This window comes from Panicum hallii, chromosome 1 (genome assembly GCF_002211085.1).
Source record: "Panicum hallii strain FIL2 chromosome 1, PHallii_v3.1, whole genome shotgun sequence".
Lineage (NCBI taxonomy): Eukaryota > Viridiplantae > Streptophyta > Magnoliopsida > Poales > Poaceae > Panicum > Panicum hallii.
This window is the reverse complement of record NC_038042.1, coordinates 47,190,917-47,217,454: the sequence shown is the minus strand read 5'-3', so window position 1 is coordinate 47,217,454 and position 26,538 is coordinate 47,190,917. Positions and strand designations below refer to the sequence as shown.

Here is a 26,538-nt window from a genome sequence, read left to right as displayed (position 1 = left end):
AAATGAACATTTGCGCAAGATGCGCAACTATACTTAATTACTGATATAGGTAGCTGTATTATATCTGAATCCTTACAGTATATATGTACACATATATAGATTAGGCAAATATGCTCGTGCGTTGCTACGGATAAAGTTGATATAAATATAGGATTCGTATAGTTATTTGTACGTTAATTTGTAGGAATCTGCATGATCGAGTCGTGGACGAAGGGCTGGTCCGACTCGCATACGGGATGGACTAAAACTCACCTATCAATGATACAGTACAGATCAACCCAAACTTTGAGTGGAAACCTTACGTGCTTTAAAAATAGATGTATAGATACAGATTTAGATATAAATTGGTGCCTTCAGGTGGCGAACATACACGATCCTCCTAGCCATCACGCATCATGTGACATTCGTGATGATAATTCAGTAACAGCAGAACGCAGCTACCTATCTATCCGTCCATCTATCGATCAGATCGAATCCCCCGTATGATTGCCTTGTTGCCCGGGTACTTCGGGCCTCATACATGCATGAATGCATGATCTATCCTTGTGCACGCAATCGCGGTCGGTCAGAGCTATCATCTGGACCCGGCAGTACGTGCTGCCGACTGCTCGCTCCTAGCATCATCACGGGCGAATGATTGGGTGGGACCGATCGCGCAGCTAGCAGCTGTCACGTCGATCGCATGCAGCCCTGACCCAATGATTGGAACGGGATCTTTGCAGGCTGCAGAGGAGTCGTACGGGCGCCTGCACCTCTGACCTCGATCTCACTCACCTTTCTCCGTTCTCTGGATCGGATCCATGCACTTGCAGGGATCAGGGATCAGGGATCCATTCCTGGCCGGGTACAGCAGCCAGATCAACTTCCTCGCGCTGTTACAATTACTCCTCGTCCCTGTTGCTGTTGCTGTTGCCTCAGCTTGCAATTGCATCGCCCGGACGGACGGCCGGCGCGGATACAGACACACAGTGCACGCAAAGAGCCGGCTACAATAATGCAGCAGCTGACGATAATTTCCTGGATCAATTTGTTCAGGATTGTGTATCGATCGATCGAGTCTCGCTGATCTGTCCACTTCGATCATGCAGTGCGTGCTCGCCGCCACGACCAAAAGCCAGGGCCCAATAATCATCACTAGCTCGAGGTCGAATATATGCACGCTCCGGCCGACACCGTTGTATATAGTGTTATTACTGTATGTGGATCTATCGGAGGCGATGGGGTTGGGATCCGACCCCTTTTTGACCTGACATCTGATCGTCAGGTGATCTGCATCATAATCATAATAAGTCACAAGGACAATGCTACAATCCTAGTTGTTTTTCATCGTCTTGTCAGCTAGGAAGGTGCGGATTAGACAACGTCCGATTTTCCTCTCCAGTTTCATGAGCTAGGACTTCAGTAAAATGGAGAAAAGGGGACTGTCTATGACTTTAACCATTTCCCATGTATGTCTATACCCAAGGCCATAATCTAATCTAATCTACTCACTGTAGAGAGAGCGCATCTTACTACCACTTAATTACGAGATGAGGGATCGAGGACCTTTTTTCGCGCTAAAGACAGCGAAAAGAAAAGGGGTTTGCTACGGTACTCCAACTACCTCCTAGGAGGTAAGAGCTCGAATGAATCACAGCCGTCGATTTTTCAGATAATTAAGTATTAAATAATTAGTATTATCTGAAAAAGATAATCTAAGAAAACGCCGGCAATCTCGGTAACCCGCACGCAGCGCCGCTGCTTCTCTATTCTTCAGAAGGCACGCGGATCGGCGGCGGCGGCAGGGCGTCCCTGCGCAGGGCAGCGCGAAGCTGGGCAGGCGGCATAGCTGGTTCCGCGAGACGCCTGCAGGCCGCCCCATCGGCATCAGGGCTGGCACCAAAGGTTGCAGTCACCTGCGTTGCCCCTACAGTTGATGGAAAAAATAAAAGCAAACGTTACATGCAGGCTGCTCATGGGTACGTGACGTGATTGGAGAGGATAAAAAAAAGTTCCTTTTCAATCTAATTCCCATAGCCGGTACATCACGTGGAAAAAAAACAGAAATCTAATATCTCAACTAATCTGCATGCAAGTTAGATCTAATTCTCTATTTTCTAATTTAAAATATATACAATATATATTAAAACTATTACCTACTAAGAGGTAATATGGCTTATAGATCGTAGATTTTGAAAAGCTGGTGGGATCTTGATTTGTAGATTGTTCAACCTAAGGGCTAGAATGTAGTAATAAGGTAGGATTTGTTTGAGCTATGGATTGTACAATTGCAAGCTAAAACAAACACATCCTAAGTCAAGTAGTTCCAAGAACCCCGGGGACAGGTCGGCGACGACCTTTACACTAAGCACAGTACGCACATACCACTCTCGCTTTGCCACCACCTTTAGACTACAACACATTCTCCATCAAGAAAAATGACCCATATACCCTTTATCAAATAAAAAAAACTAATATGGGCACCGGTTCCACTATTTTTTGTACTAACCCTACCTATTTGGTACTTTCGAGTGCTTTTCTTCAGGTACCCCTACTTTTAGACCACTGGGTTTCCCTCGATGGATGGACGATCCTTATTTTTCTCAACCATTACAAAATTTCTCATAAACTAATGCTGATACGAGCGAAGAGCATATTCTGATTCAAGAACGTACGGCGATCGGCGCCAGTGCACGCATCACACATCTCCGGTTTTTATTATATTTGGATAATTAATCGCCACTCTTTGGAATTATATTACCGGTGATTTGATCAAATTGCTGTGAAATTAGATGCAAATTGTAGTACAAGAAAAATATAAGCCACTGGACACTAAAACTGTTAGCCACTCATACAAAGCTGCTGATGATAAATACAGCGTGCTATCTTGTAGCGCGTGTGCACTTCATTAGAAGCACTAGAAAACTAGTATGCAGTTGCGAAATCGTTTTCGCTCATCTGATGATGACCAGAGGTTCCTCCTGCTGGATTCTCGGGGAGCATTTGCACGGCGCAGGTGATGTGAGTGTGCGTACGGGACGGTTCAGAAGGGCCTTTCGGACGGGCCTCAAGTGGATCGAACGTCCTAGGTGCAGCCAAAATGGCACGTGGACGGTCACTGATCGCACATTAGTTACTCGGTTACACCTGCAGTCTCGCTGCAGATTATTCCCATCTTCCAATGCAAACAATTTCTTTCCCAGTCGATGCTCAGGATTCCCGGCCCCGTGGTCGTCTCATCTTCAGTTTGCCGCCGACCTATCAAATCTATCTGCTATCTATCTATCAGATCTTTCCAGCATCCCCACAAACAGTCTAGGAAAGAGAGCGTGTTAGTTTGCATATCCTCTTTTGTCAACCGATCAAGTTCTTCTCACAATCCCACTGCTCCGGATTGGATATGATCCAGCTGCTTCCATCAAGGTACACGTCGTCATCTCTTCTTTAAAAAAAAAGATGTTCATCACCCACTGGCACCGTGCCGTTCCGTCCTCTCAACCTGTCAATCGCAAGCACAGCGCTAGCGTTTCACCGTGACAGATCCAGATCAGTAATGGTCACGCAACAGTTCGCGTAGCGGCAGCTTATCCTCGCGTCGTTCCCATGCACGCCACGCATTGCATGAACAGCGCGCTCGCTCGATCACTACCCGGCGGCGTCGGCGCGCGCCTATATAAGAGAGCTCCGAGATCGATCGGTCGATCTCGATCACTTGCACCGTCGCTTCGCTAGCTACGCTGCTTCTCGCACTACCATTCCAGCAGGCATCGTCATCGCGTCGTGAGATCATCGAGCGAGCTCGATCGCTCGATCAGCCATGGAGAACCTGCACCACAGCCAGCAGCAGCAGCCGGCCGCTCCGGCGGCGTCGGCAGCGCCCGCCCCGCAGTACCGGGGCGTGCGGCGGCGGAAGTGGGGCAAGTGGGTGTCGGAGATCCGGCAGCCGGGCACCAAGGTCCGCGTCTGGCTCGGCAGCTTCGACTCCGCCGAGGCCGCGGCGGTAGCGCACGACGTGGCGGCGCTGTGCCTGCGCGGCCCGCGGGACGCGCAGCTCAACTTCCCGGGGTCCGCGGGCTGGCTGCCCCGCCCCGCCAGCACCGACCCCGCCGACATCCGCGCCGCCGCGGCGGAGGCGGCCGAGCGCGTGCGCCGCGAGCCGGCGTTGGTCGCCGCCGCCGAGCCCCCGGCGGGCCGGCTCGACGACCTGGCCGTGGGCGGCGAGTTCGGCGACGACATGGAGTCGTCGCCCCGGCTGTGGACCGAGATGGCCGAGGCCATGCTGCTGGACCCGCCCAAGTGGGGCCCCGACGGCAGCGACGGCTCCGAGGGCTCCGGCTCCCAGCATTGGCCCCAGGGGTCCCTCTGGGACGCATGCTAGGCTGCCACGTTATCAACCTCTGCTGCTGATGTCCTGATGTGTCCACGTGGCGCTTCGTCCGCGATTCTATTCTTTCCTATGGATTTGCCAGTCAGGTCGATGGAAGCTGCGATTAATGCTAAAGCATATTTTTCAGGATCAAACGAGACGGACGTGCCGGCAGTTAATAATTAAGCACATCACCGATCAATCTTCAAATACTATTGTAGAGCAGCAAATACGCGGTACGGTGCCTCAAATAAAAAGAGCTTAAATAATGTGTCAAAATGTGTGTAGTGTATGCGATGTATGGGGTAATTGTAATGAATAAACATACTCAAATTAAAAGGGGGATGCTCTACATACTAACTCTATGTTACTCGCCATCTGCTGACAAGTGATACTCACGTCTAAATTTAGAGAAATATAAGCTGCATTTTTCGGAGGCGCGCACCTCTGCGGGTTATAAGACGTGGAAAAAAAGGGGTCAGTTTGCCTCATTTGAAGGAATTTATATGGTTCAGTACCAATTTGTCATTTAAAATAATTGCTAGGGCTCTTGCATGAGAATTTCAAACATCTGATAATCAAATTGCCTCATCTCATACTCTTTTCCCTGCCACCGTTTTTTTTTTTGCAGGAGGCGTCGACAAGCACATAAAGTCAAAGTGGGAACCCCTCCAAAGAATTTTTTTTTTAAAAAATAAATACAAATTCGTAATTCATTTAAAAGTAGGCCTAGACTTCCCAAAATTACTGAAATACACCTATATTGTATATTGGTCTAGAGAAATTACTATTGTTGTCAACTGCAGAAACAAAATCAATGTTTTGCTAAACTAAACAAAGAAAATACTTAATTTCGGTTTATCGAATAGATGGGATAAAGACATCGCGGTTCTGTTCGGCAAAAGTAATTTGACGTCCAATGGAAAGACGACATCGCTCCTAATTTTGTCAAATTGTTCTAAGAAAACAAGTTGTCACCCAACAGAGTAATCACACTACTCGAAAACGAGCCTTCAATACCGCGTAGAAATGGTCCTAAGCACCGGGTTCTAGAGCCGGTACTACGAAGTCGAGAATAAAATTCACGGGCTTCGTCACCCGGTATTTTACCCGTGCCTAAGACTTCCTTTTAGTACCAGATGAAGGTTACACCCGGTACCAAAATGTTTTGGTAAAAAATATATTAAACCCAGAAAGAGGCCCGCACCCGCGCACAAGCCACAAGTCACGTGACCCTTTCCACGAAAATATGCGCGCAAGCGGTGGTCGGGATTCGTACCCGCAACTTCTTTCCTGGTGTGAACCTACTTTACCATCTCACCTACACAGCATTTGTAATTGAAAGATTCTTTTAAAGTAACTCGTGGAGAACTCTTTAATACTAGTGGTAACACCATCCGCTAACAAGCAGAACAACAGCAATAAGCGAGGGCAGTGAGTAGGGATCAGCTACAAATGTTTTTAATCTCATTTTCATAATCTACAGCTAATTCAAACATACCCTTAGTTGAGGTAACTTTCACACTTTCAGCTGGCGGCATAAGTTTTCAGCGATTGGAATAGCGGCAATATATTCTTTGTTGTTGAGATAGTTAAGATGTGCAAATCTCTTTCTATATCTCTATAATAAAAAAACACCGTGCGCGAGAATACATCTGTGATCAGAAAAGTATTACGTGCACTATGTATTGCTGCAGTACCATGGGATTCCTGGCCTCCTCTCGTGTCGACACTTGAGCCGTGCTGCAAGATGATGTCCCGCTTGCAGGGAAAAAAGTTTTTCTTTACCAAAGTGTCAAGATCCTTTTGCTTTCCATATTGGAAACACAGGACCCCTTTGGGCTTTGGCTTTGTTCCATGTAGCACGCTGATCTCTACTCAGAGCAGTAGGCACAAGAATATCGTGCCAATAGTTAAAAACAAAAAAAAAACTTTGGTGAAAAGTACCTGCTTTAGTTTGATGGTAAATAGTAGTAGGATCTGCACAGGAGCCGCCAGTCCATGAAATTCCAGCAACCAGCGTAGCAGCACCTATCCGTTGCAAACTTGCTTCCAATGCCCGACCAGCCTCTCCGACCTCGAAGAAGGTCAAAGGTCAAAGCAAAGCACGCACGTGACACGACAAGCCCCAACTCCAAGACGCGAGGCCGCAGGGGACACGAAGAAGAAAACGGAGCCAATCACGTTTTTTTTAATCCTGGGGCCGAGGCCCAAGAGGCCCATGAAAAGGGCCACGCGGACAGGACAGGCGTCGAGCAACGGCTCGCCGGCGAGCCGCGCCGCCTTTAATTCGAACGTTGGAGTCCATCGTCCCCATTCCCCCCTCCCTCCCTCTCCGCCCCGCCCGCATTTACTTACTACCGCCACCTCCCCCCTCCCGGGGCTCCGAGCCGTTAGCCATCCGCCCTCCCTCCCGGTCTTGTTTCTTGGCCAACACCAGCGCCAGCGCCGCCGCGGGCACTAAAGAGCAGGGATTAACTGCTGCGCCTCGCCGGCCGCCTCCGTTACGACCCGTTTTCCGTTGCTCGACTTCGCTTCGCTTCCCTCCCCTTCCTCGGCGGCGAGCCAGTAGGTGAGCCCCGCACCGCCCGCTCTTCCGGTCGTTGTCCCTTTGGATAGGCCGTGCCTCCTCGATCGACTCTGTCCCGTCGCCCTCGGTACGATCCGGGCTCTTGATGGGTTTCAGCAAGTGCTGCGGTTGGGGATGGGACTCGCGCCGGGCGTTCGGTTGGTGGGCGCCGCCGTGGTGGTCACGGTTGGTAGGCTTCTCACTTCTCAGGGCTTCACTACCGCGCACGCGCGCCCAGCAGGGTCTCTTGCTGGTTGTCGCGCGCGTTCATCGGTTCGTGTTTCTTCTTCGAGGTAGGGATGGGCAGGGCGGGTCGCCGTTTTGCGCCCGTGAAGGGGGATTTTCACCAGCCGTGCATCTATGTTTGGTCTGGGGGTTTCCGTTGCTAGATGCGTCCGTTTGAGGTGGATTTGTTTGTTGGCGAATTTTGGTGCTGAATATCGCGTTTCTTGTTCCGTACAATCAAGGCGTTGTTTATTTTGTTCATCCTAATATCGTGGTACCTTTGCTTCCGAGGCGCAACTCATGATTGTGCTTATGTGATGGTGAATTTGGTGCTGCAGGTGTCTCTGCGCTCTTGTTCTGCTGAAGCTAGCTGGGTAGGTTATCCCGACAACAGAAGCAACAATGGCTGCCGATGTTGGGCAGCGATTCAGCGGGTGGTCATGCTCGGATTTGCCTTACAATGACCACAGCACACAGGTATTGCGTTCTGCTTTCCTAATCAGTGATTTCTCACCTGTAATTTCTTGGAATTGTCAACTGAAATCCTAGACCTGGATAGTTCCTGAACATAGTAATATGGTTAGCAGATTGGATTTGGATCCAGTCGTTGTATTTTCCTTCTGTTTTTTCAAAAGTCTAGATAATGGCTCCATGTATGGGTATGGTTGTCTATTGTTCATCTCAATGGATAAATCAAATATCATGAGTTCTCATTGTGCATTATGTCTGGTTTTCAGGATTCTTCAGTTCAGCAAATGGTACTCAATCATGGTTCAGTCTCATTTGGTAGATTTGCTGCAGAATCCTTGTCATGGGAGAAGAGGTCAGTGTTTGAGCATAACAGACGACAAGAGGAGCTAAGCAAGCTCACAGCACCTGGTTTGGTTGCACAAAAGAAGGCATTCTTTGAAGAATATTACAAGAGAGCGAGGCAACTGAAGGCTCGGGGGGCAATGCACCAGACTGAAGCCACAATGGACGAGAGGAATGATGACAGTACTCTTGGCCATAGCAGCCAAGTAGATGAATTACCTGCAGATATGTCAGAAGATCCAGTGGCTAGTGCCCCAAGTTCTATTTCTGAACCTATCACTGAGGTCAGCTCATCAGATGAGAGGAAATGCCAAGATGGTCATGAGCTCGGGTACTTGACATTTAATCCATTATTTTCTCAAACAGCAAGCATGCAAAATATTCAGGAGGAGGAGAGGTCTAGCTCTGGTCAAAAGAAATATCTTGACCAGGAGTTCCCCTGCGCAGCACAGACAAGTAGCAATCATGGATTCAGCTGTGAAGCTATTGAGAGAAAAATTCTTGCTCCAAAACGAGTGGTATCAAATGATAATGGTGAAAGTAATGCTGCTGGCTCGAGAATTGTCTTACCAGTAGCAAGTCTACAACCAGAAGGTTTGGACGTTGATCATGACAAGCGTGCGGCAAGAAAAAGTGTATCTATTGTTAATAGATCAATGAAGATATTGAAGGTAATGTCACATCTGGAATTCAGAATAATTGCTATTTTAGTCTAGAAACTTCATCACAGGAGCACAGTAGCAAAGGTTTTGCTTCATGGCTAGATAATTCAATATTTGGATTTTCAGTTCCTTTGTAGATACACACTTCTAAACACAGGTGTTTATCTATTTTCTTCAAACACCGTAAACAATTAAACACATTTGTTTATGTATTTTCTTCAAATACACGACTAGTGCAGATCATGCTTAGATACTGTAAGATTTGGATACTTATTTACTCTATAGATACACTGATAAAATAACAACCATTAACAAGCATCATAAACACATGTGTTTCTTTATTTACTACAAATAATGGTTAGTGGAGAGCATGGCTTTGTGCTAAATTCCATCCTTAACGTAGTTGGAATGGTGTATTTTCCAAAATATATTTCAGTTCTAGATATAGATGTGAACAAGTGTGGCCACTTTCTAAATTCCATAGACCCTGTCGTCTTGATTGATATAAGATGTCATGGAAACAAGTTTTGGACTTTGTTGATCCGATGTATCTTTGTCTAATTATCTCAGGACCTGCCAACTTCTGTTATACACACCCAAAGGGTAGACTTAAGAAGCAACTCAGAAAACAGGCCCTCTCAAGACTTGAAGGATCCATTCCACAAGAGAGTTGAGATGAAATTGCGTGCTTTATCTGATAGATTGGACGCTGATAGAACCGCAGCCTCTTCAAGATCAGCTTCTTATCAGCATCCTGATAGAGCTATTACCTCATGTAGATCTTCATATCGAAATAATGATAGAGCTGCAACATCTTCCAGATCCAGTTTGCGTCAGAACACCAATAGAGTTTTGGCACCTTCTAAATTAGCTGCTCAAGCTTCCCAAAAATATCTAAATGGTGTGCAACGTTCAAATGCCCTTCCTCGTGGGGTTTCATTTAATAAAGGATCAAGTGCTTCTTATGTTGCATCTGGCAACAGTACTGCTACTGGGAAATTGGCTGCCAAAACATTGGTAATGCCCAGTTCATCTCAAGTTAGCGCAAGAACATCAAAAACTGCTCAGGTAATTTCGCCCCCTAAAAAAATGAGCATTCATCTTTGAATGGCTAAACTTCTTATCCATCCTATTACTTCCAGTTCACTTTTTCCCCTTCAGAAATAGAGCTTCAGTTGCTTACTGCCATAATTGGTCCAAATTTGATCCGTTCATATAGTTTTTCAAAGTGCCAGAATGCTGATATCCTGATAAATTTGCTGACCCTAAAGCATTATCGATTCAAACATATGTGACAAGGTCAATATCATTTTGCAGGTTACATTAAAAAGGTCAGCAGGACTTACTAGCATAAACGATGGATCAAAGAATAAAAGGTCTTTAGTTCTCTTGGTTTCACATATTGAATGGAGATCTTGGAGGAATGTTACTGATATTTTTGCCCTCTTTGAGTAATGATCAGGAAGCAGCTGAGTACACCCGCAGCATTGGATGAAAATAGCAGGAAGAGAGGATATGTGCGTGCATCTGCATCTCCAAGTGCAAGGTACCTCTAGCTGTTTTCTATTTGCTGAATGATTTGTTAAGAAAGATTTAGTTATCTAAACTGCAGTAGTCCTTTGTGCAGAAGCAGCTCCGAAAATTCCCCCCATACTGCAAAGGCACCTAAGACTACAAATATGCCAAATGTGGTATCCAAGGTAAAACCTATATGAGAAACGAGATGATTGTCCATAACTATCTTTTTCCAGGCAATGGGGAGTTCAAACCTCTTAGTGGATTCCATTTAAATCGTTCTGAGATGGACTGCATAATGTTCAGTTTTTTTTATTGTTTGAGTGATGCTGCCAGTTTGCAGTGTTTTGTTTTGGTCCTTGTAACTGACATGGATCAAATGGTACTTCATTGTAGACGGAACCTGCGCAGAAGTCAAGATCCGCGAGCCATACTGTTGGTGCAAGAAGGACAACGACAAAGCGCTCTGTGACCAGTGAACAAAACAGAAAGGTTGGATGCCTCATTTTTGGGCATTTCCCTTGTGCAATGCTCAAAATCGCTATCAAGCTTCCTTTCCCCTGATTTCCAAAAGTCAACATAAACTAAAACATCGGTTGCATACATGGTGTACACAAACAGGTGCTCCGATCGGGCGGCGGAAGGCTTGCTGAATCCGGCACGAGCAATCCGAAAGGTGGTCCATCCCTGACTAAGAACAAGCCAAGGTAGGCCCGCTTCACCAGGTTTACGCTAACTTGCATTCAGTATTGGCATCAAAACCCTTGTGCATGTTTATTTCAAAAAACCCTTGTGCATGTGATGTGAGCCTGTCAACGGTTCTGACCGGCCTTTTTTTGCAGGCAAGAGAGGCCACGATGGCGATGATGATGACGATGATGATCCCGAGAGCACCGTGGGCGCAGTTGGCCCCGTTTACACGCGATGATCATCCGGGCCGGGAAGCCTAAACCACTCGGCCCATTGCGGCAAGTAGCTATCAACAAGGGGCCCAGTACATATGGCAAGGAGGCATGCTTTGTCCTGTAGCTGTAGGTGGTCACATAGATAGATAAACAAAGGTTGGTTGGCTGGTTGCTGTTATTTTACGTGGCGCGAGTCTTGGGCAGCTCCAACCTTGGAAGCGTCCCTGACTAACTTGCATTCAGTGTTGTGAAGGATTCTTCCTTCTCCTGTCACGGTTTGTGAAGGATGCGATGGATTCTCCCTGCTACGCTCCGTGACGTTTCGCCGTCACGTTTGTTGCTATTTGGCGAAGGTAATATATATTATCGGGAATACTCCTTCCATTCGGAATCATAAATAAATTGCTATTTCACCGACCGTAGCCAAGTACGCAGGCCGTGGATTTCACCGCCAAAAGACATCATGAAATGTAATTGTCATTAGTCTCGGTGCACAGCTTTATGATACCGTTATCAAGACTAGATAACTGTGCTAATTGAATTTTATAGAGATGAAATTTCTTTTTTATCCTATAAAATTTTCTTCATTGACGAGGTGGCATGAAATTTAATATATAAAACTTTCCGTAAAACTTGGATTGAGACGGTCACCACCCGCCGTCCTATCGGCGTGGCTTGTCGGATCCGCACCGGGAGCGCGCCACGTGTTGGCGAGAATACCACGTCGGCGCTGGTGGCTCTGCCCTTGGAGCCTTGCAGCACCGGGAGTAGATTTTTTTTTCTCCCCTCGGCGGAAACCGTCCACCAGGGAGGGACACCCCGAATCTCCGACAACCTGCGCTCTCTATGTCATGTGGGGCCCCACCTATCTGTGCGCCTGGTGATCCCACTCTACAGTGAAAGGATTGGACCAGGGAGCCGTGAGCATACTGGTTCGCTTTTATCGTTATCCGACGCCCTGGGGCGGCTACGTGGCCCGCCTGGCCCTTCCCCACTCCGCCTCTTTCCTCGCCCACACCCTTCCTGTCCCTGCTCGTTGGGACCCGCCGAGCACACGGCCCCACCTGCCTGTCTCCTCCTCCCCCGCTTTCCTCCCTCTCTCTCCCCCGAGTCCCAACTCCCAACCTTGCCCCCCTTTCCCTCTTCCCTTTGCCATCCGAGGAAACGGCAGAGCCGGAGCCGGAGCCGCAGCCATGGAGGACGCCGCCTCGGAGATCAGCGACTGGGAGGTGCTCTCCGCGGCGTCCGGCTGCGGGGGCGGCGCTGCCGACGACGACAGCGAGGTCGTGGTCGTCTCCGGCGGGGGCGGCGACGTCCTCCACGACCACTTCGCGCTCGCCCCCGCCGGCCCCGGCGCCGGGTCCCCCGTCGAGGGCCCGTGGCCGGAGCCCGGGGACGCCTGGGAGGGGTTAGAATTGCTGGACGGATTCGATCCGATTCCGGAAGCAAGCTTCGATCTTGCCGCGGGGGTTTGGAGCGAACGGCTGCCGCCGACAGGCGGCGTCGATGAGGCCCGAGGAGGCTCGATTCTTGAGGCCACCGTGGCGCGCGGCACAACCTTGGGCGCGGATGGTAATCAAGCCGAGGCGGTAGACGGTGAGGTTGACCAGGAGAGTAATGCTGTGACTGATCACGGCGAATTGGGCTCGATGCTGCCGCCCGAGCATCATGGGTTGGGAGAAACTCTGGAATCCGATGCAGCTACGCGCGCAGGTGCCTCGCTACAAAGCGAGGCATCGGAGAGTTCCCCTGTCCAATTGGATGGTGGAGAAATTGATGCGGGTGTAGGAAGCCCATGCCTTGAGGATGCTGTGGCAAGTGACGGGATTCATGGTGAACAGGAGGAGCAGGAGCAAGTAGGCAGCGCTAGTGCTGCATCCAGTTGCGATGAGTCTGACAGCGAGGCAAAGGACGGTGCTTTACCTCTGGCTCACACACCAGGCACTGAAGAGGGCGACAAACAAGTAGTGGTCTGGTGGAGGCTGCCGTTCAGGCTGCTGCACTACTGTGCTTGGAAGGTGAAGCCGGTGTGGTCCTTCTCCATCGCCGCAGCGTTGCTGGGCCTGGTTGTGCTGGGGAGGAGGATGTACAGGATGAAGTGCAAGGCAAAGGGATTGCCCCAGATAAAGATTGCATTTGATGATAAGGTAAGCTCTTTGCTTCTGTTCAATACATCTGTTGCTATATTAGAACTATGGATCTGATTCTGATTGTGCTTTAGTCTAGCTCTAGTACAATGGCATAAGCTGCATAGTTAGCTGATAGGAAGGCTTTATTCGTTCATTCAATAGTCTATTTGATGGAGATAATTTGTTATTGGAATTGCTGGATGAGTTATGATCAATACTGTTTCATTAAATTGAAACATCACAGCTAGTGGATGTATTGTTCAGGCACAAGCGTCAAGGAAAAAAAAGAATTTAATTCCGAATCATAATTTACATCTATGCCTGTAAAGTGTTAGCAACCTGTATTTCAGCCATTTTTCGTGAAAGTTGACTTGCGTGGTCTTTTGGATGAACTTGCTTCCAAAGTGGGTTTGAGGTGATCAGTGTTTAGAAATAGGTGTGAGGTGATCAAAGTTTAGAAGTGGGTTTTAGGTGATCAGAGTTTAAATGTGAATAGTACAAAGTTATCAGCATGACAGCATAATGAGCAGTATAAGGAATAGTACAGAGTTTAAGCCTTCCTTTCTTAGACGAGTAACTTTTTCTAAATCATTTTGATGGGCAAAATGATTCATGAGTATGTGTGCAGGTAGTTAATTTTTCACCTTCATATTGTCTGTGGCTTACTGGCTTTAGATAATTTCTGAGAATTCAGCACTCTCATGGGGATCATTGTCGTATGGGGGTCTATAATTATCTGCTATGATCATGTCTCTGCCCTCTGGGGCTTTGCAATATCACTCAATCATTGTTCTCCATGAAATATATGGGTGTATGGGAGACATCTGAGCAAAGCCCTTTCTGAACAATTCTGATTTTGATTACTCTCCTGATATCATTGGCAGCCTTCACTTGAGAAAAAGGTGGATTCATTAGTGACTTTCAGTTTCTCATACTGGTCTCAAAATCAGAGGAGTCCCTCCAGATTTTCTCATGATCAGCACCATGTTTGAGTTTCTCGCATTGATATCAAATCAGAGTTTTCTTTCCAGATATTCTCATGATCAGCACCTCCCATGTGTCATAATGACTACCACATGTTCAGTAGTGCAGTGTCCCTCATGTAGGGGATGTATTAAAAGGCACCTGCCAGTATATTTGACTATGGCTGGCTGGAATTGGTAGTCTGTTGTCCATTAAATGACATTGGATTAGGATTGTGTTTAGTCATTAGTATGTCATGGCTAGCCCGGACCAAAATATTTTGTCGTACTTCAATTTAGACACCATACCATATTTTTCTAGCCCCCCCTTTTTTTCAGAATGAAAGTCACATCTCTCTATAGATAGGTCGAGGCATGTCCACTGGTGTCCACATGGAAGTTAAGAGGAGAATAATAGTCCTACCCTACCCAGTGTCCACTCCCATATTGCACAGTCCTATTATCGTGGAGATGTAGTCACATAGGGGATATAAATTGCGCCTTGCTGTCCATTTTCAAATTGATGTGAAGCCATTTTCAGATGTGAAAGAACACCGGGTACAATTATTGTAAAGTGTGGAAATAACAAGCTAGTAAGGACTTGTGGCAGCAATGTGTGTTCGTTCACTCCCTGCATTTGTTAAACGATAAGTCATTGGTCATAGTAACTTAGTAAGCAATTAATGGAGCTTTTTTTTTTGCATTGACATCATTATTTTTCCATGAGAAGCTACAGCTCCTGACCATACTTTCTTTCCTTGAAGTGTCTAACCATGTTTTCCTGCTTGTTGGTGTGAAAATACAGAGGACCTCCCAGTTTGCAGATCGTGCGGCACGTCTCAACGAAGCCTTCTTGGTAGCGAGGCGTGTACCTCTGCTAAGAACTTCAGCTGGTGCTGTGCTTCCATGGTCAATGGTACAGGAGAGATGAGCCAACCTGCTCAAAGCTCCATAAGAAGGTTGCGGTAACTGGTAAACAACCGATATGGATTATGAGCATCATCACGACCATCTGTATTGGCTTTGCCTAGATGACACTGTGAGGAGAATGCCAATGTAGTGCCTGATGCAATAGCTTTACTATGGCACTATGCTACGACTTGTACTCTCCTCTTCCTTTGTCTTAATTTTCCTTTCTTGTTTTTGGGGAACCGCTTATGCTCCTGGTTTCCATTTTTCGCCCGTACTTGGTTTAGTCCTTGGTCAGTGGTGGACTAGTAGATTTGTCATTGGTACAGACATATGTTTTTTTTCTTGTTAATTTGGATGCTAGACTGCTCAGGTTTCATGTGCGAGCCTGTCGTGGCGCTATTGTGTACTTCTCTTGCTCTTTTACACTAATGATCATGAATCATGATGTTGGCTTTCAGTGTCTGCAGCCATATGCTGCAGCCTGGAGTACTATCCGATTTCAGCTGGTTCACTGTACTACTGCCTAATGAACCTGTGGTTGTTGATGATGAAATAGTGTGGTCATCTGAAGGACTGAAGGGGTACGTAATGGAGCTGTGTTCGTTGTTGTTACCTGACGGAACAGGGATGTGTTCTTCACTTCACCTCATCATCTGAATGTGTGAAAGATGGTGTATGATGCACAGATCCTCTGCATGTGCAACAGATCCTCTGCATGTGCAAAGTTACCTTAAAGAGGGTTAGAACTTTGGAGGTGCCCATATCTGAATTCTGAACTGAAGTTTGGTTCAGGAGCAGAAACCAAGGGGTCGACATTCGATCCGGACCGTTCCAATCTTCCACATCAGAATTCTGAACTGAAATTTTGGTTTGGATGGAGCAGAAACCGAGCAGTCCATGTCAATCCTGACCATTCCGATCAGTGAAGATCAGAGATTCAGAGAGGTCTTCTTTTAACCCTGTGTTTTCTTAGGCCTTAACAGTGCCCGTTTAGAACTAAATTTTCGTTTGGTAGACAGTCTTTCTCATTGATCCGTTTGGATTGTAGCTCCAGCATTGGATCAGTGAACGAACGGTCTCATTGGGCATTATTTGCATGACCACGGCAATCTGAACTCATGTTCAGCATAATCCTGATGGAGTGGTGAGAGAGAAGCGCAACATGCATCAGAGTACAGACGGGCATTGTTTCGGTCACTCTTTCAGATCAAACTATCATTTATCAACGTGTTTTTAAGAACAAAATGTGTGCCAAGAACAGGAGATTGCTTGTCCAGCATGCACATTCTATGGAAGAAAGGGCAAGAATGAAGGCAGACAGAACCTTTATTTTTCTTGTATTATTTCTTTGTTTCTGGTTTTTCTTTTTCCTCTCCAACTCGCTCGTGGTAACTTCAGCCGCCGCTGATGGGCGGTATGACGGCGAGCTCGTCGCCGTCGGCGACCTTGGCGGAGTCTGGCGCGTACTCCTCGTTGAGCGCGAGCACCATGGAGCCGCGGATCTCCTCCAGCTTGGGGAACTCGGCCAGCACCCGTGCGAGGCACTCCCCCGCGGTGGCCCCCGCCGGCACCTCCACCGACGACTCCGCCACGCCCGTCAGTTCCCGCGCGCGCGCGAAGAAGAGCACCTTCACCTTCACCGCTGGCGCCGCCGGCTCGGCCGCGGCGGGGCCCCCCTCCTCCGCGCGAGCAGAATCTGGAGACAGCAACAGGGGACCGGATGAGCGCTTGGTTAGCGCCGGCGCGGAGGAAACCGATAGGCGATGTTTCGCGAGGCCAGAAAAGATGATTAGGAGTAGAAGCGATGGACCAGTTACTTTTGGGATCCTGCGTCGCCATCGCCGGAGGAAAGGAAGCTGCTTGCCGCCTCGTGTGGTACTAATTTGCAGCCGTGGTCAACCTGCCGGTCTGCCGGGGAGTTGGAGGCGGCGGAACCAATCTGCAGAGAAGAGCATAACTCGAGTTAGGAGAACCTAAAGCGAATTGCAACACGCAAGTGGTCGTGCCGGAGTGGTTATCGGGCATGACTAGAAATCATGTGGGCTTTGCCCGCGCAGGTTCGAATCCTGCCGACCACGCCTTTTTGTGACTATTTCTTTGCCTTTTTGGCTCTTTTAGCCAGAATTTTGAAAACTATCTTCTAATATTCAAATTCTTCCGCTGTTGAACTCCTCACAAACTCACAGGTCGCTCGAGTGATCCTGGTTTTTGGTTGTCTACTTACCGAGTACTTGATCGGACGTCCGTGCCGCTTAAATAGTTTGCCTTCCATCCTTGAACGGCAAACAATCTCTACCCCCAATTTGAAGAGGTCCTCTCCGGCGGCGGTGAAGCCCGGCGCTCCCGCTGAGCGCTTGCTGGACTGAGGTCGCTCGTACCGTGTCCGTGTATGTGCCTGCGTGCCCCGGCGCCCAGCTGCTCGACGTTGCAAAGCGCTCCCGCGCTCCTCCTTCGTCCACAACAGGATCGCGCCCGTAAGGTGCTCGACGGAATGCCGGTGCAGAACTAGGCGCGGCAGTGGACGTCTTACAGATGCAGGGGATCCTCCGGCCACTGCGTGCCCTCTTCGCGCGCCAACTTGTCGCATGGGCCGAGCCACCGCCCCCTCCGGTCGGTGCCAGGACGAGATGGCTTCACGTGGGCGGCGGCGGTAGGGAGCCGGAGGAGGACGAGGTGGTCCCGTACGCCGACGTGCCTCGGCCCGGGAGGAGGTGGGAGCGGAAGCCGTACGTGACGCCGATGAGGGTGCTTATCCGTCGCGCCAAGGAGGAGAGGCAGGCCCGGCGGGAGAACCCGTGCCGCGTGCTGGAGCACCCGCCCGACAACGGCCTCCTCGTGCCGCACCTCGTCGTGGTCGCCCGCCGCGTGCACGCCGCGAGGGAGCGGCTCCTCGACGGACTGACCAGACTCGTCGAGGGCGAGGACGCCATCCCGGTGAAGCGATGCAGGTGAGTCAAGCTCTCAACACTGCAGATCGAACAATCATCAGTATCTGTGCAAATTGTTCAAGAACATCACAGCATGATGAAAATGTTTCTTGCCAGGTTTTGTCCGGAGGTGCACGTCGGCCGCGTCGGTCACGAGATCAGGACGTGCGAGGGCCGTGACAGCGGCGCGAGGAACTCCCTGCACGTGTGGCTGCCGGGGACCGTGCGCGACGTCGTCGGCTTCCCCTACTGCTACCACCTGTTCGACCGCGTCGGCAAGCCCAGGGTGGTGCACAAGGAGAAGTACGACGTCCCGAGGCTCCCCGCGATCCTGGAGCTCTGCATCCAGGCGGGCGTGGACGTCGAACGCTACCCGGCCAAGCGGCGCACTAGGCCGGTCTACTCCATCGAAGGCAGGATCGCAGACTTCGAGCCGGACGAAGCAGGCAACTCGGAACCAGGGGCGTTACCTGAACCACCAGCTTGCTCACCGTTGCCGTCTCCAGGGGCGTTACCTGAACCACCAGCTTGCTCACCGTTGCCGTCTCCAGCGGCGCCAACCTCGATCTGTTCTGCCTCACCCGACGCCAGTAATGAGCAAAAGGAGGAGGAGGTGACGGTGCCCGAGCTGGCCTCCCGGACGCTGCAGTCCTGGCTCGACATGCGTTCCGGCGCGGCGAGGCTGATGAAGAAGTACAGCGTGCACACCTGCGGGTACTGCCCGGAGGTGCAGGTCGGGCCCAAGGGGCACAAGGTGCGGATGTGCCGGGCCACCAAGCACCAGCAGCGGGACGGGCAGCACGCGTGGCAGGAGGCCACGGTGGACGACCTGGTCCGGCCGAGCTACGTGTGGCACGTCGCGGACCCCGGCGACGGGTCGCCGCTGGCGAACGAGCTGAAGCGGTACTACGGCAAGGCCCCCGCGGTGGTGGAGCTGTGCGTGCAGGCCGGCGCGCCCGTGCCCGCCGCGTACCGGAGCATGATGCGGCTCGACGTCGTGCCGCCCGCGCGGGACGAGTATGATCTCGTCGCCTGAGGCTTGCGGGTCTGGAGGTGGTGGCGCGCGCCTTGCGGGATTTCAGGGCAATGTGCAACGTGGTTCTACAATTGTGTGTCGGACTGACGAACAGTTTGCAGCGGCATTGGGACGAAAATGCTAGATAACTAGGCAATTTTCGGTATATTTTAATTTCAAATATTACTAGTAATTTTATGGTATAAATAAGTGATAATATGTGAATAAGATATGTGCATGTGTTCATATTATTCTTACTGATAAGCATGAACAAAAAGTTAAACTAGAATAGGTTTAGAGTGCACCGCAAGGCGGGACCAGTGCTGGAGGCACCGGTTACGCTGTTACTGGCTGGAATAGACATGCTATTCGACTGGTCTTGCCTGAAGTAGCCGAACGATGTCGATGCAGGAAGAGGTTTGCAGTGCAGTCCCACGAACGGTCACCAGGAAGCAGACGAAGTAGTCGTTCAGGGAGCGAGCAGTCGCATCAAGACGTTCCCCAAAAACTTGATTGCCCGCGTCCCGTGCAGGACCTTCAACGAGCATAGGTTCCGGAGGCCTGCTCTCGTTAGAGCTGTGCACGCAGCACTAGCGATGGGAACGGTAGAAAGCAGCAGAGGGAGAAGGGAGAGGTCTCCTAAGCAGAAGTGCCTGGATCAAGTGCTGAAGTGTGTGTAGATGAGAGAAGGAAGGGGTGGTTTATATAGGCGTGGAGGTGCCTCAGGTTCAACGAAGCTGGACGTCGTAAAGAGTTTTGATGAGCGACAGTTACTGGTGTGATTCTCCAGCCATCTGTTTTAATACTCTTAACAGCAAAATGTTCTTCTCATCTCAGCATATCACGTCGCACCGCACCTGCACGTCACGTCCGGCCGCGCACGCGCCCGCGCTCCGCCCGTCCGGCAGGCCGCGCCCCCGCCCGCGGCCTCGGCGAGGCGAGCGCGCGCGCGCGCGTGTGGTTCACCGACCTCCTCTTACCGGCTTCACAATTGGTGTACATGAAGTCCACCCTTTAAGTCGGTTAAGATCCTTCTCAAATCCCGGTACGGAATTAAGCAATTGATTCCCTAGCATTTAATAGTAGGCTTTAAATTATTTTATTGTATTGATTATAATAAATGGGTCAAGCCCATAATTCCAATAATCCCCACCAAGAAATTCAAACCACACTAGAAATGCTCTCATTCCCTCATTGATATACCAGTATTTGACAGAGACTGTTAAATTGAACTTTCATTTAGGACAAAAGCTACACTTATTCACAACTGTATAATGGACTATGCCTTGAATTGCCAGTCTTGTGCAAACAAGTCTGACCAGAGCCTTACACTGGTACTAGGCTGCAAAAGCATCCGCGCGGTTTGGAGCTTATAATTTATACTCCAGGCCCTTCATGAGTTTCTAGAGAATACCCAGTTCTCATAAACCATGACCAGTAGTCAGACTCATATAGGTGTGTTCCTTTCAAATGTTCTGTAGGACAACATTTTTGTTTAAAAAACAAATTATTTGTTTTAAAGAAACCACCTGGAACACATTAAGATATAGACCAATCTGCCATACAGATTAGAAGAGAAATGCCCCTTATACACGGAATGAGCCCTTTTCACAAAGGTTCTCTTCTCTCAATCAGACTTTAGTTTATTTCACCATCCTAATTCACGGGATCTCCAATCATATAGGACAGGTTTCCACTATAGAATGACTCATGTGGGTCTTAAGCCCAATTCCATAGATGCATTGTCTATCACATTTCATGAAAGACTCTTTGTAAACTGATCCGCCAAATTTTTAGCCGTCTGAACATAGTCCAGGGCTATAACTCCGAAGTTTCTCAATTTTCTGACAGATTTCAACCGCCTTTTCACATGTCTAGATAACTTCATGTTATCCTTTGAACTGTTCACTTTGACAATCACCGTTTGATTGTCACAGTTCATTAGAATTGTCTGTATCGGTTTTTCAACTATCGGCAAGTCCATAAGGAGCTCACGAAGCCACTCAGCCTCAACAGTGGCGGTATCTAATGCTGTGAGTTCTGCTTCTATAGTTGACCTCGTTAAGACGGTCTGCTTGCAAGATTCCAGAAAACAGCTCCACCACCAAGTGTAAACACATATCCACTTGTAGCCTTTATCTCATCAGCATCAGAAATCCAGTTTAATTCACTATACCCTTCTAGTACCCTTGGGTACCCGGTGTAGTGAATTCCATAGTTCATTGTCCCTTTTAGATAGTGCATTACTCTTTCAAGAGCCTTCCAATAATCATCTCCCGGGTTTGAAACAAACTGGCTCAGTTTGCTTACAGTAAATGAGATGTCAGGTCTTGTAGCACTAGCTAAATACATCAATGAACCAATGATCTGAGAATATCTCAGCTGATTTCGTATTATCCTTTTATTCTTCTTAAGAATTAAACTGGCATCATATGGTGTTGAGAAAGTTTTATAGTCGCTTTAACCAAAGCGACTTAACACCTTCTCCATATAGTGAGACTGTGTAAGAATCACCCCACCATTGCTCTCTTTTACCAGTTTTACATTAAGGATAACATCAGGTTCTCCCAGATCTTTCATCTCAAAACTTTGAGATAAAAACTCTTTGACTTCCTTAATCACATTAAGGCTAGCGCTAAAGATCAGTATGTCATCCACATACAAGCACAAAATCACTCCTACAGCCCCACCATAGCGATAGTACACACATTTGTCAGCTTCGTTCACAATAAAGCCAGCAGACGTCAAAGTTCTGTCGAACTTTTCATGCCACTGCTTAGACGCTTGCTTGAGACCATATAAAAATTTCAACAACTTACAAACCATTCCTTCTTAACCTTTTGATACAAACCCATCCGGCTGATCCATATAGATCTCCTCTTCTAACTCTCCATTGAGGAAATCCGTCTTAACGTCCATCTGATGAACGAGAAAACCATAAGAGGCTGCCAGGGAAAGTAACACTCGAATTGTGGTCAATCGGGTAACTGGTGAATAAGTGTCAAAGAAATCTTCTCTTTTTTTTATATAACTCTTGGCCACAAGTCTAGTCTTGTACTTTTCAATAGTACCATATGGTCTAAGCTTTTTCTTGAACACTCACTTGCATCCAACCGGTTTACATCCATAAGAACGTTCAACCACCTCCCAAGTTCCATTAGACATAATAGAATCCATCTCACTCCTTACTGCTTCCTTCCAATAGTCAGCATCAGGAGATGAATATGCCTCTTCAATGGTTCTGGGTGTATCATCTATGAGGTATACAATGAAATCATCACCAAAAGACTTTACAGTCCTTTGTCTCTTACTCTTTCTCGGAGCATCATTGTTATCCTTCTTAGGATTTTCCACAAGTGTATGTTCATTATGTTCTATCGGCTCAGCAGAGCTATCATCCTCGATGAAGTCTTGCCTAGATGAACTTATTTCATCTCTCATGGGAAAAATGTTTTCAAAAAATATAGCATCTCTGGACTCCATTATAGTACCAACATGCATGTCAGGTACCCCAGATTTTACTATTAAAATCTATAACCAACGCTGTGAATAGCATAACTTAGAAAGATACAATCCACAGTTTTATATCCAAACTTACGTTTCTTGGTTATTGGCACACTCATTTTTGCCAAACAACCCCATGTACGTAAGTATGAAAGTGTTGGACTTTTCTTCTTCCATTCCTCAAATGGTATTATCTCTTTATTCTTTGTAGGAACATGGTTTAGGACATGACATGCAGTCAATATAGCCTCACCCCACCATTTCTTCGAAAAGTCCCGCTGTATCTAACATGGTGTTAACCAAATCCGTTAGAGTGCGGTTCTTGCTTTCGGCAACCCCATTTGACTGAGGTGAATAGGGAGGCGTCCTCTCATGAATAATACCATGTTCCTCGCAGAATAAAGTAAATAAATTTGAGAAGTACTCGCCACCACGATCTGATCTAACTCTTTTGATCTTTCTCTCAAGTTGGTTTTCTACTTCAGTTTTATAGATTTTAAAGTAGTGTAAAGATTCATCTTTTGACTTTAGTAAATAGATGTAACAAGATCTGGTACTGTCATCAACCAAAGTCATGAAATATCTTTTACCACCTTTTGTCAACACTCCATTCATTTCGCACAAATCGGAATGAATTAATTCTAAGGGTGCCAAGTTTCTCGCCTCCGCGGCCTTACGAGACTTGCGAGTTTGTTTTGATTCAACACATACATGACACTTAGAATTTTTGAAAAAAGTAAACTTTGAAATTAAACTTAAATTAGCTAAGCGCATCATACAATCAAAATTAACGTGATAAAGTCTCGAATGCCAAACATTTGTTTCATCAACGTTAATAACATTGTATGCAATTTTATTACAAACATGTGACAAAGAAAGACGGAACAAGTCTCCGATTTCATAACCTTTTCCAACAAAAATACCAAACTTAGACAAGATACATTTATTGGACTCAAAGACTAATTTAAAACCATCTCTACATAGTAGAGAGCCGTTGACTATATTCTTCTTGATGGTGGGGACATGCTGCACGTTCTTCAGCTGCACGGTCTTCCCCGAAATAAACTTCAGATTTACCGTACCAACACCAAGAACACCCGCATGCGATCCGTTCCCCATCAGCAAGGAGGAAGTCCCGCCGTCCTGGTGAGAAGAAAATAAAGAAGCATCAGCACAAACATGAATATTAGCACCAGTGTCAACCCACCATTCGGGTGAACAAAAAATTGAAAGAACTGTAGGTAATAAATTACCGTACCCTGATGTTCCTCCAGTTGTGCTAATGACCATGTTGGCGGAGTCGTTGCCTTTGTGGTTCGGGCACTTTGCAGCAAAGTGTTCCGTCCTAACGCACACATAGCAAGCTCCCTTATTCTTCTTCTTGAAAGTGGTTGTCTGCTTAGTCTTTGGTTGTTTCTGCGGTGGCTTTTTCTTGTTCTTGTGGGAGTTGTTCTTCTGAACAAGATTGGCGCTAGAAGCACAAACAACTCCTTTCCCACATATGTCCTTTTCTCTCGCCTTCTCCTCAACATCAAGAGTCCCTATGAGTCCATCTACGGTGAACTCCTGTCTCTTGTGTTTTAAAGAAGTAGCAAAGTCCCTCCAAGAAGGTGGCAGCTTAGAGATAATACCTCCAGCCATAAACTTACTGGGTAACACATATGGGACTCTTTGCTACAATTTTTGAGATCTTTTGCCAGAGTATGTATTTCATGAGCCTGTTCCACCACAGAACGGTCTTCGGCCATCCTATATTCAAGGAACTGCTCCATCGTATACAACTCACTGCCGACGTCAGACAGTCCATATTGAGCCTCAAGAGCATCCCACAACGCTTTACCAGTTGGCAGCCAGATATAGGAATCGACCAGGTTTTCACCGAGAACACTAATGACCAAGCCTCGAAAGAGGGTATCAGCCTCATCGAACGCACTCTCTTCCTCTGGAGTGAACTGTTCACGCTTACCCTCTTTTACATGGATCACTCTCGATATTGTTAACCATAGTATAAGCCGCTCGTGCCAACGTTTGTAATTTGAACCATCAAAAGGTGGTGGTTTGATTGATGCAGCAAAACTAGATACCGAAAGCCTATTAACAAAGTCAGGTTTTTGATTGTTAGATAACTAGGTAATTTTTGGTATATTTTAATTTTAAATATTACTAGCAATTTTATGGCATAAATGAGTGATAATATGTGAATAAGATATGTGCATATTCTTACTAATAAGTATGAACAAAAAGTTAAACCAGAATAGGTTTAGAGTGTACCCCAAGGCGGGACCAGTGCCGGAGGCACCGGTTGCGCCGTTACCAGCTGGAATAGACATGCTATTCGACTGGCCTTGCCTGAAGTAGCCGAACGATGTCGATGCAGGAAGAGGTTCGCAGTGTAGTCCCACGAACGGTCACCAGGAAGCAGACGAAGCAGAGAAAGCAGCAGAGGGAGAAGGGAGTCGCACCGCCCGTCCGGCTGGTTCACCTCGCCCACGGCCTCGGCGAGGCGAGCGAGCGCGCGCGTGGTTCACCGACCTGCTCTTACCGGCTTCACAAGTGGTGTAAACGAAGTTCACCCTTTAAGTCGGTTGAGATCCTCCTCAAATCCCGGTACGGAATTAAGCAATTGATTCCCTAGCATTTAATAATGGGTTTTAAATTCTTTTATTGTATTGATTAGAATAAATGGGCCAAGCTCATAATTCCAATAGAACATTATTAAGACGCAGGGATCAGCTTTCTAGGTGTTTTCCTGCCACTCGTTGGCAGCAATGTTCATCGATGCAGTTTTCTTTTTCTCTCGAAACGAAATCATCGATGCAGTTTTGGGAACAGGCCACTTGCTTGTTAATACTTGCCAATGTTAAAGAGGCTCTTTAACATTCCTTAATTCGTCAGTGAATATGATAGCTGTTATTTAAAATGAATTTCAGCAGTTGTTATTGCTCTGCAGTATTTGATGGTTTGTTTCTTAGTTCTCATCTCAGTCATATTCCATGTATGAGTGGTGAAAGGATCATTTTGTGTTTTTGTTTCCCTTGAATATTGGGTCGTGTCTTCAATGATTATATTCTCTCAGACAAGTTAAGCAAACCACACGACTATTTCTTACCAACCATGTGGAAAATGTGAAGCAACAATACATTTAAGGAAAAAGATTCTTGCGTAAGTATCGTTGCCAACTGTCAATTGTGGTAACATTCTTGTCCCATCTGAATAACGTCGGGACAAGATCAGCCAGCGGGAGATGTATGGACAAAGCTTAATCACTAGTCAGCCGCTGGGGCCGGTGGACAGTGCACCGTCGTTGCCTTCCCCTGTCGATGAATAGTAACCGTTACAATCTACTGATGCTAGCATGCTGCAGGTTGATACTCCGATGGAGCTTGGAAGGGCAATCTTGTTTCTTCCGAACCGAAGGTGCTCACCGATTGCGGTGAGCTGAATTCCCAGATGAGCAGGCATCCGTGCTGCACTTGATGAAATTTGAACCCCCAACCGAGAAATTGTTCGGGTTCTTGTGTGGTATTCGATCTTGGAGCCCCCCGGACAGCGTTCGACTGCACTGCGCGCACTGATCTTTCCTCCTCACCAGACGATGTCCACAAACAACAAGGCCGAGCCCGATCCAGGTCTTGTGGAAGAAGAGAAGAGCGCCGCTGTTGGACGCGAGCAAGTATCCGCTTCGCTGAACGATCCGATCGAAAGAGACCGGGAAGGAGGACTAAGAAGGCCCAGTCTCCCTCAAGACAGCGCCGCCTCCGGCGGTGAAATAATCGGTACCGCAGGGGCCGGATCGTAAGATCTCGTCGAGATAATTTCTCCTCCCCGTGCGGGTGCGGCCGTGCCCCCGCGATCGCAACTCGCAAAGCTGCGCCTGCGCCCGACGGAATGGGCAGCACGGTCGAACGTCACTGGAAGGTGGGTCCTACGGGGCATGGCCCCACTGGTTCAGTGACCGTGTTGCAGCTCCGCGGCGGGGGTCCAAGCGCGCCGCGGGCGCTAAAACCCTCCAAAAACGCAGGGACCAACCGTTGCGGATTAGTATTTTCTCGCTG

General features: G+C 47.8%; 5 protein-coding genes and 1 non-coding gene across 8 annotated transcripts; 5 read left to right on the top strand and 1 right to left on the bottom strand.

Moving 5' to 3' along the window:
• Window positions 1–3,796: 3,796 nt before the first annotated feature.
• On the top strand, window positions 3,797–4,357 carry LOC112897619 (ethylene-responsive transcription factor ERF036-like). Its single transcript, XM_025965968.1, has one exon. The coding sequence runs from the start codon at window positions 3,797–3,799 to the stop codon at window positions 4,355–4,357; it is 561 nt and encodes a 186-aa protein (XP_025821753.1).
• Window positions 4,358–6,691: 2,334 nt separating this feature from the next.
• LOC112901297 (protein WVD2-like 7) lies at window positions 6,692–11,416 on the top strand. Of its 2 annotated transcripts, none has more exons than XM_025970289.1 (10): window positions 6,692–6,917; window positions 7,478–7,616; window positions 7,877–8,623; window positions 9,185–9,682; window positions 9,932–9,990; window positions 10,077–10,160; window positions 10,242–10,314; window positions 10,526–10,621; window positions 10,751–10,836; window positions 10,972–11,416. In XM_025970289.1, the coding sequence occupies exons 2-10, from the start codon at window positions 7,542–7,544 to the stop codon at window positions 10,994–10,996; spliced, it is 1,743 nt and encodes a 580-aa protein (XP_025826074.1). In that variant the 5' UTR covers window positions 6,692–6,917; window positions 7,478–7,541; the 3' UTR covers window positions 10,997–11,416. The 2 variants fall into 2 exon arrangements, with proteins under 2 accessions (XP_025826074.1, XP_025826001.1); XM_025970216.1 differs by having other exon boundaries at window positions 10,230–10,314.
• Window positions 11,417–12,088: 672 nt separating this feature from the next.
• Window positions 12,089–15,539, top strand: LOC112902045. Its single transcript, XM_025970978.1, has 2 exons — window positions 12,089–13,181; window positions 14,931–15,539. The coding sequence occupies exons 1-2, from the start codon at window positions 12,228–12,230 to the stop codon at window positions 15,054–15,056; spliced, it is 1,080 nt and encodes a 359-aa protein (XP_025826763.1). The 5' UTR covers window positions 12,089–12,227; the 3' UTR covers window positions 15,057–15,539.
• Window positions 15,540–16,222: 683 nt separating this feature from the next.
• On the bottom strand, window positions 16,223–17,016 carry LOC112902243 (molybdopterin synthase sulfur carrier subunit). Its single transcript, XM_025971247.1, has 2 exons — window positions 16,855–17,016; window positions 16,223–16,733 (listed from the first exon to the last, which is right to left on the bottom strand). Exons 1-2 carry the CDS (start codon window positions 16,874–16,876, stop codon window positions 16,432–16,434), a joined length of 324 nt encoding a protein of 107 aa, XP_025827032.1. The 5' UTR covers window positions 16,877–17,016; the 3' UTR covers window positions 16,223–16,431.
• On the top strand, window positions 16,972–25,525 carry LOC112901527 (APO protein 3, mitochondrial). 2 transcript variants are annotated; one of them, XM_025970568.1, is made up of 5 exons: window positions 16,972–17,094; window positions 17,224–17,985; window positions 18,082–18,425; window positions 18,471–19,113; window positions 25,191–25,525. In XM_025970568.1, the coding sequence occupies exons 2-4, from the start codon at window positions 17,570–17,572 to the stop codon at window positions 18,998–19,000; spliced, it is 1,290 nt and encodes a 429-aa protein (XP_025826353.1). In that variant the 5' UTR covers window positions 16,972–17,094; window positions 17,224–17,569; the 3' UTR covers window positions 19,001–19,113; window positions 25,191–25,525. The 2 variants fall into 2 exon arrangements, with proteins under 2 accessions (XP_025826353.1, XP_025826279.1); XM_025970494.1 differs by having other exon boundaries at window positions 18,082–19,113.
• On the top strand, window positions 17,034–17,115 carry TRNAS-AGA. Its single transcript has one exon. It is a non-coding gene; the product is annotated as a tRNA-Ser (tRNA).
• Window positions 25,526–26,538: the final 1,013 nt, after the last annotated feature.

Coding starts and splice junctions, on each gene's coding strand:
- LOC112902243 (XM_025971247.1), bottom strand. CDS start 16,876: ATGGCGACGCAGGATCCCAAAA. Junction 16,734..16,854: donor GGCGACGCAGGATCCCAAAA/GTAACTGGTCCA, acceptor TGCTGTCTCCAG/ATTCTGCTCGCGCGGAGGAG.
- LOC112897619 (XM_025965968.1), top strand. CDS start 3,797: ATGGAGAACCTGCACCACAGCCAGCAGCAGCAGCCGGCCGCTCCGGCG.
- LOC112901527 (XM_025970494.1), top strand. CDS start 17,570: ATGCAGGGGATCCTCCGGCCACTGCGTGCCCTCTTCGCGCGCCAACTT. Junction 17,986..18,081: donor ATCCCGGTGAAGCGATGCAG/GTGAGTCAAGCT, acceptor GTTTCTTGCCAG/GTTTTGTCCGGAGGTGCACG.
- LOC112902045 (XM_025970978.1), top strand. CDS start 12,228: ATGGAGGACGCCGCCTCGGAGATCAGCGACTGGGAGGTGCTCTCCGCG. Junction 13,182..14,930: donor AGATTGCATTTGATGATAAG/GTAAGCTCTTTG, acceptor GTGAAAATACAG/AGGACCTCCCAGTTTGCAGA.
- LOC112901297 (XM_025970216.1), top strand. CDS start 7,542: ATGGCTGCCGATGTTGGGCAGCGATTCAGCGGGTGGTCATGCTCGGAT. Junction 7,617..7,876: donor ACAATGACCACAGCACACAG/GTATTGCGTTCT, acceptor TCTGGTTTTCAG/GATTCTTCAGTTCAGCAAAT. Junction 8,624..9,184: donor GATCAATGAAGATATTGAAG/GTAATGTCACAT, acceptor TAATTATCTCAG/GACCTGCCAACTTCTGTTAT.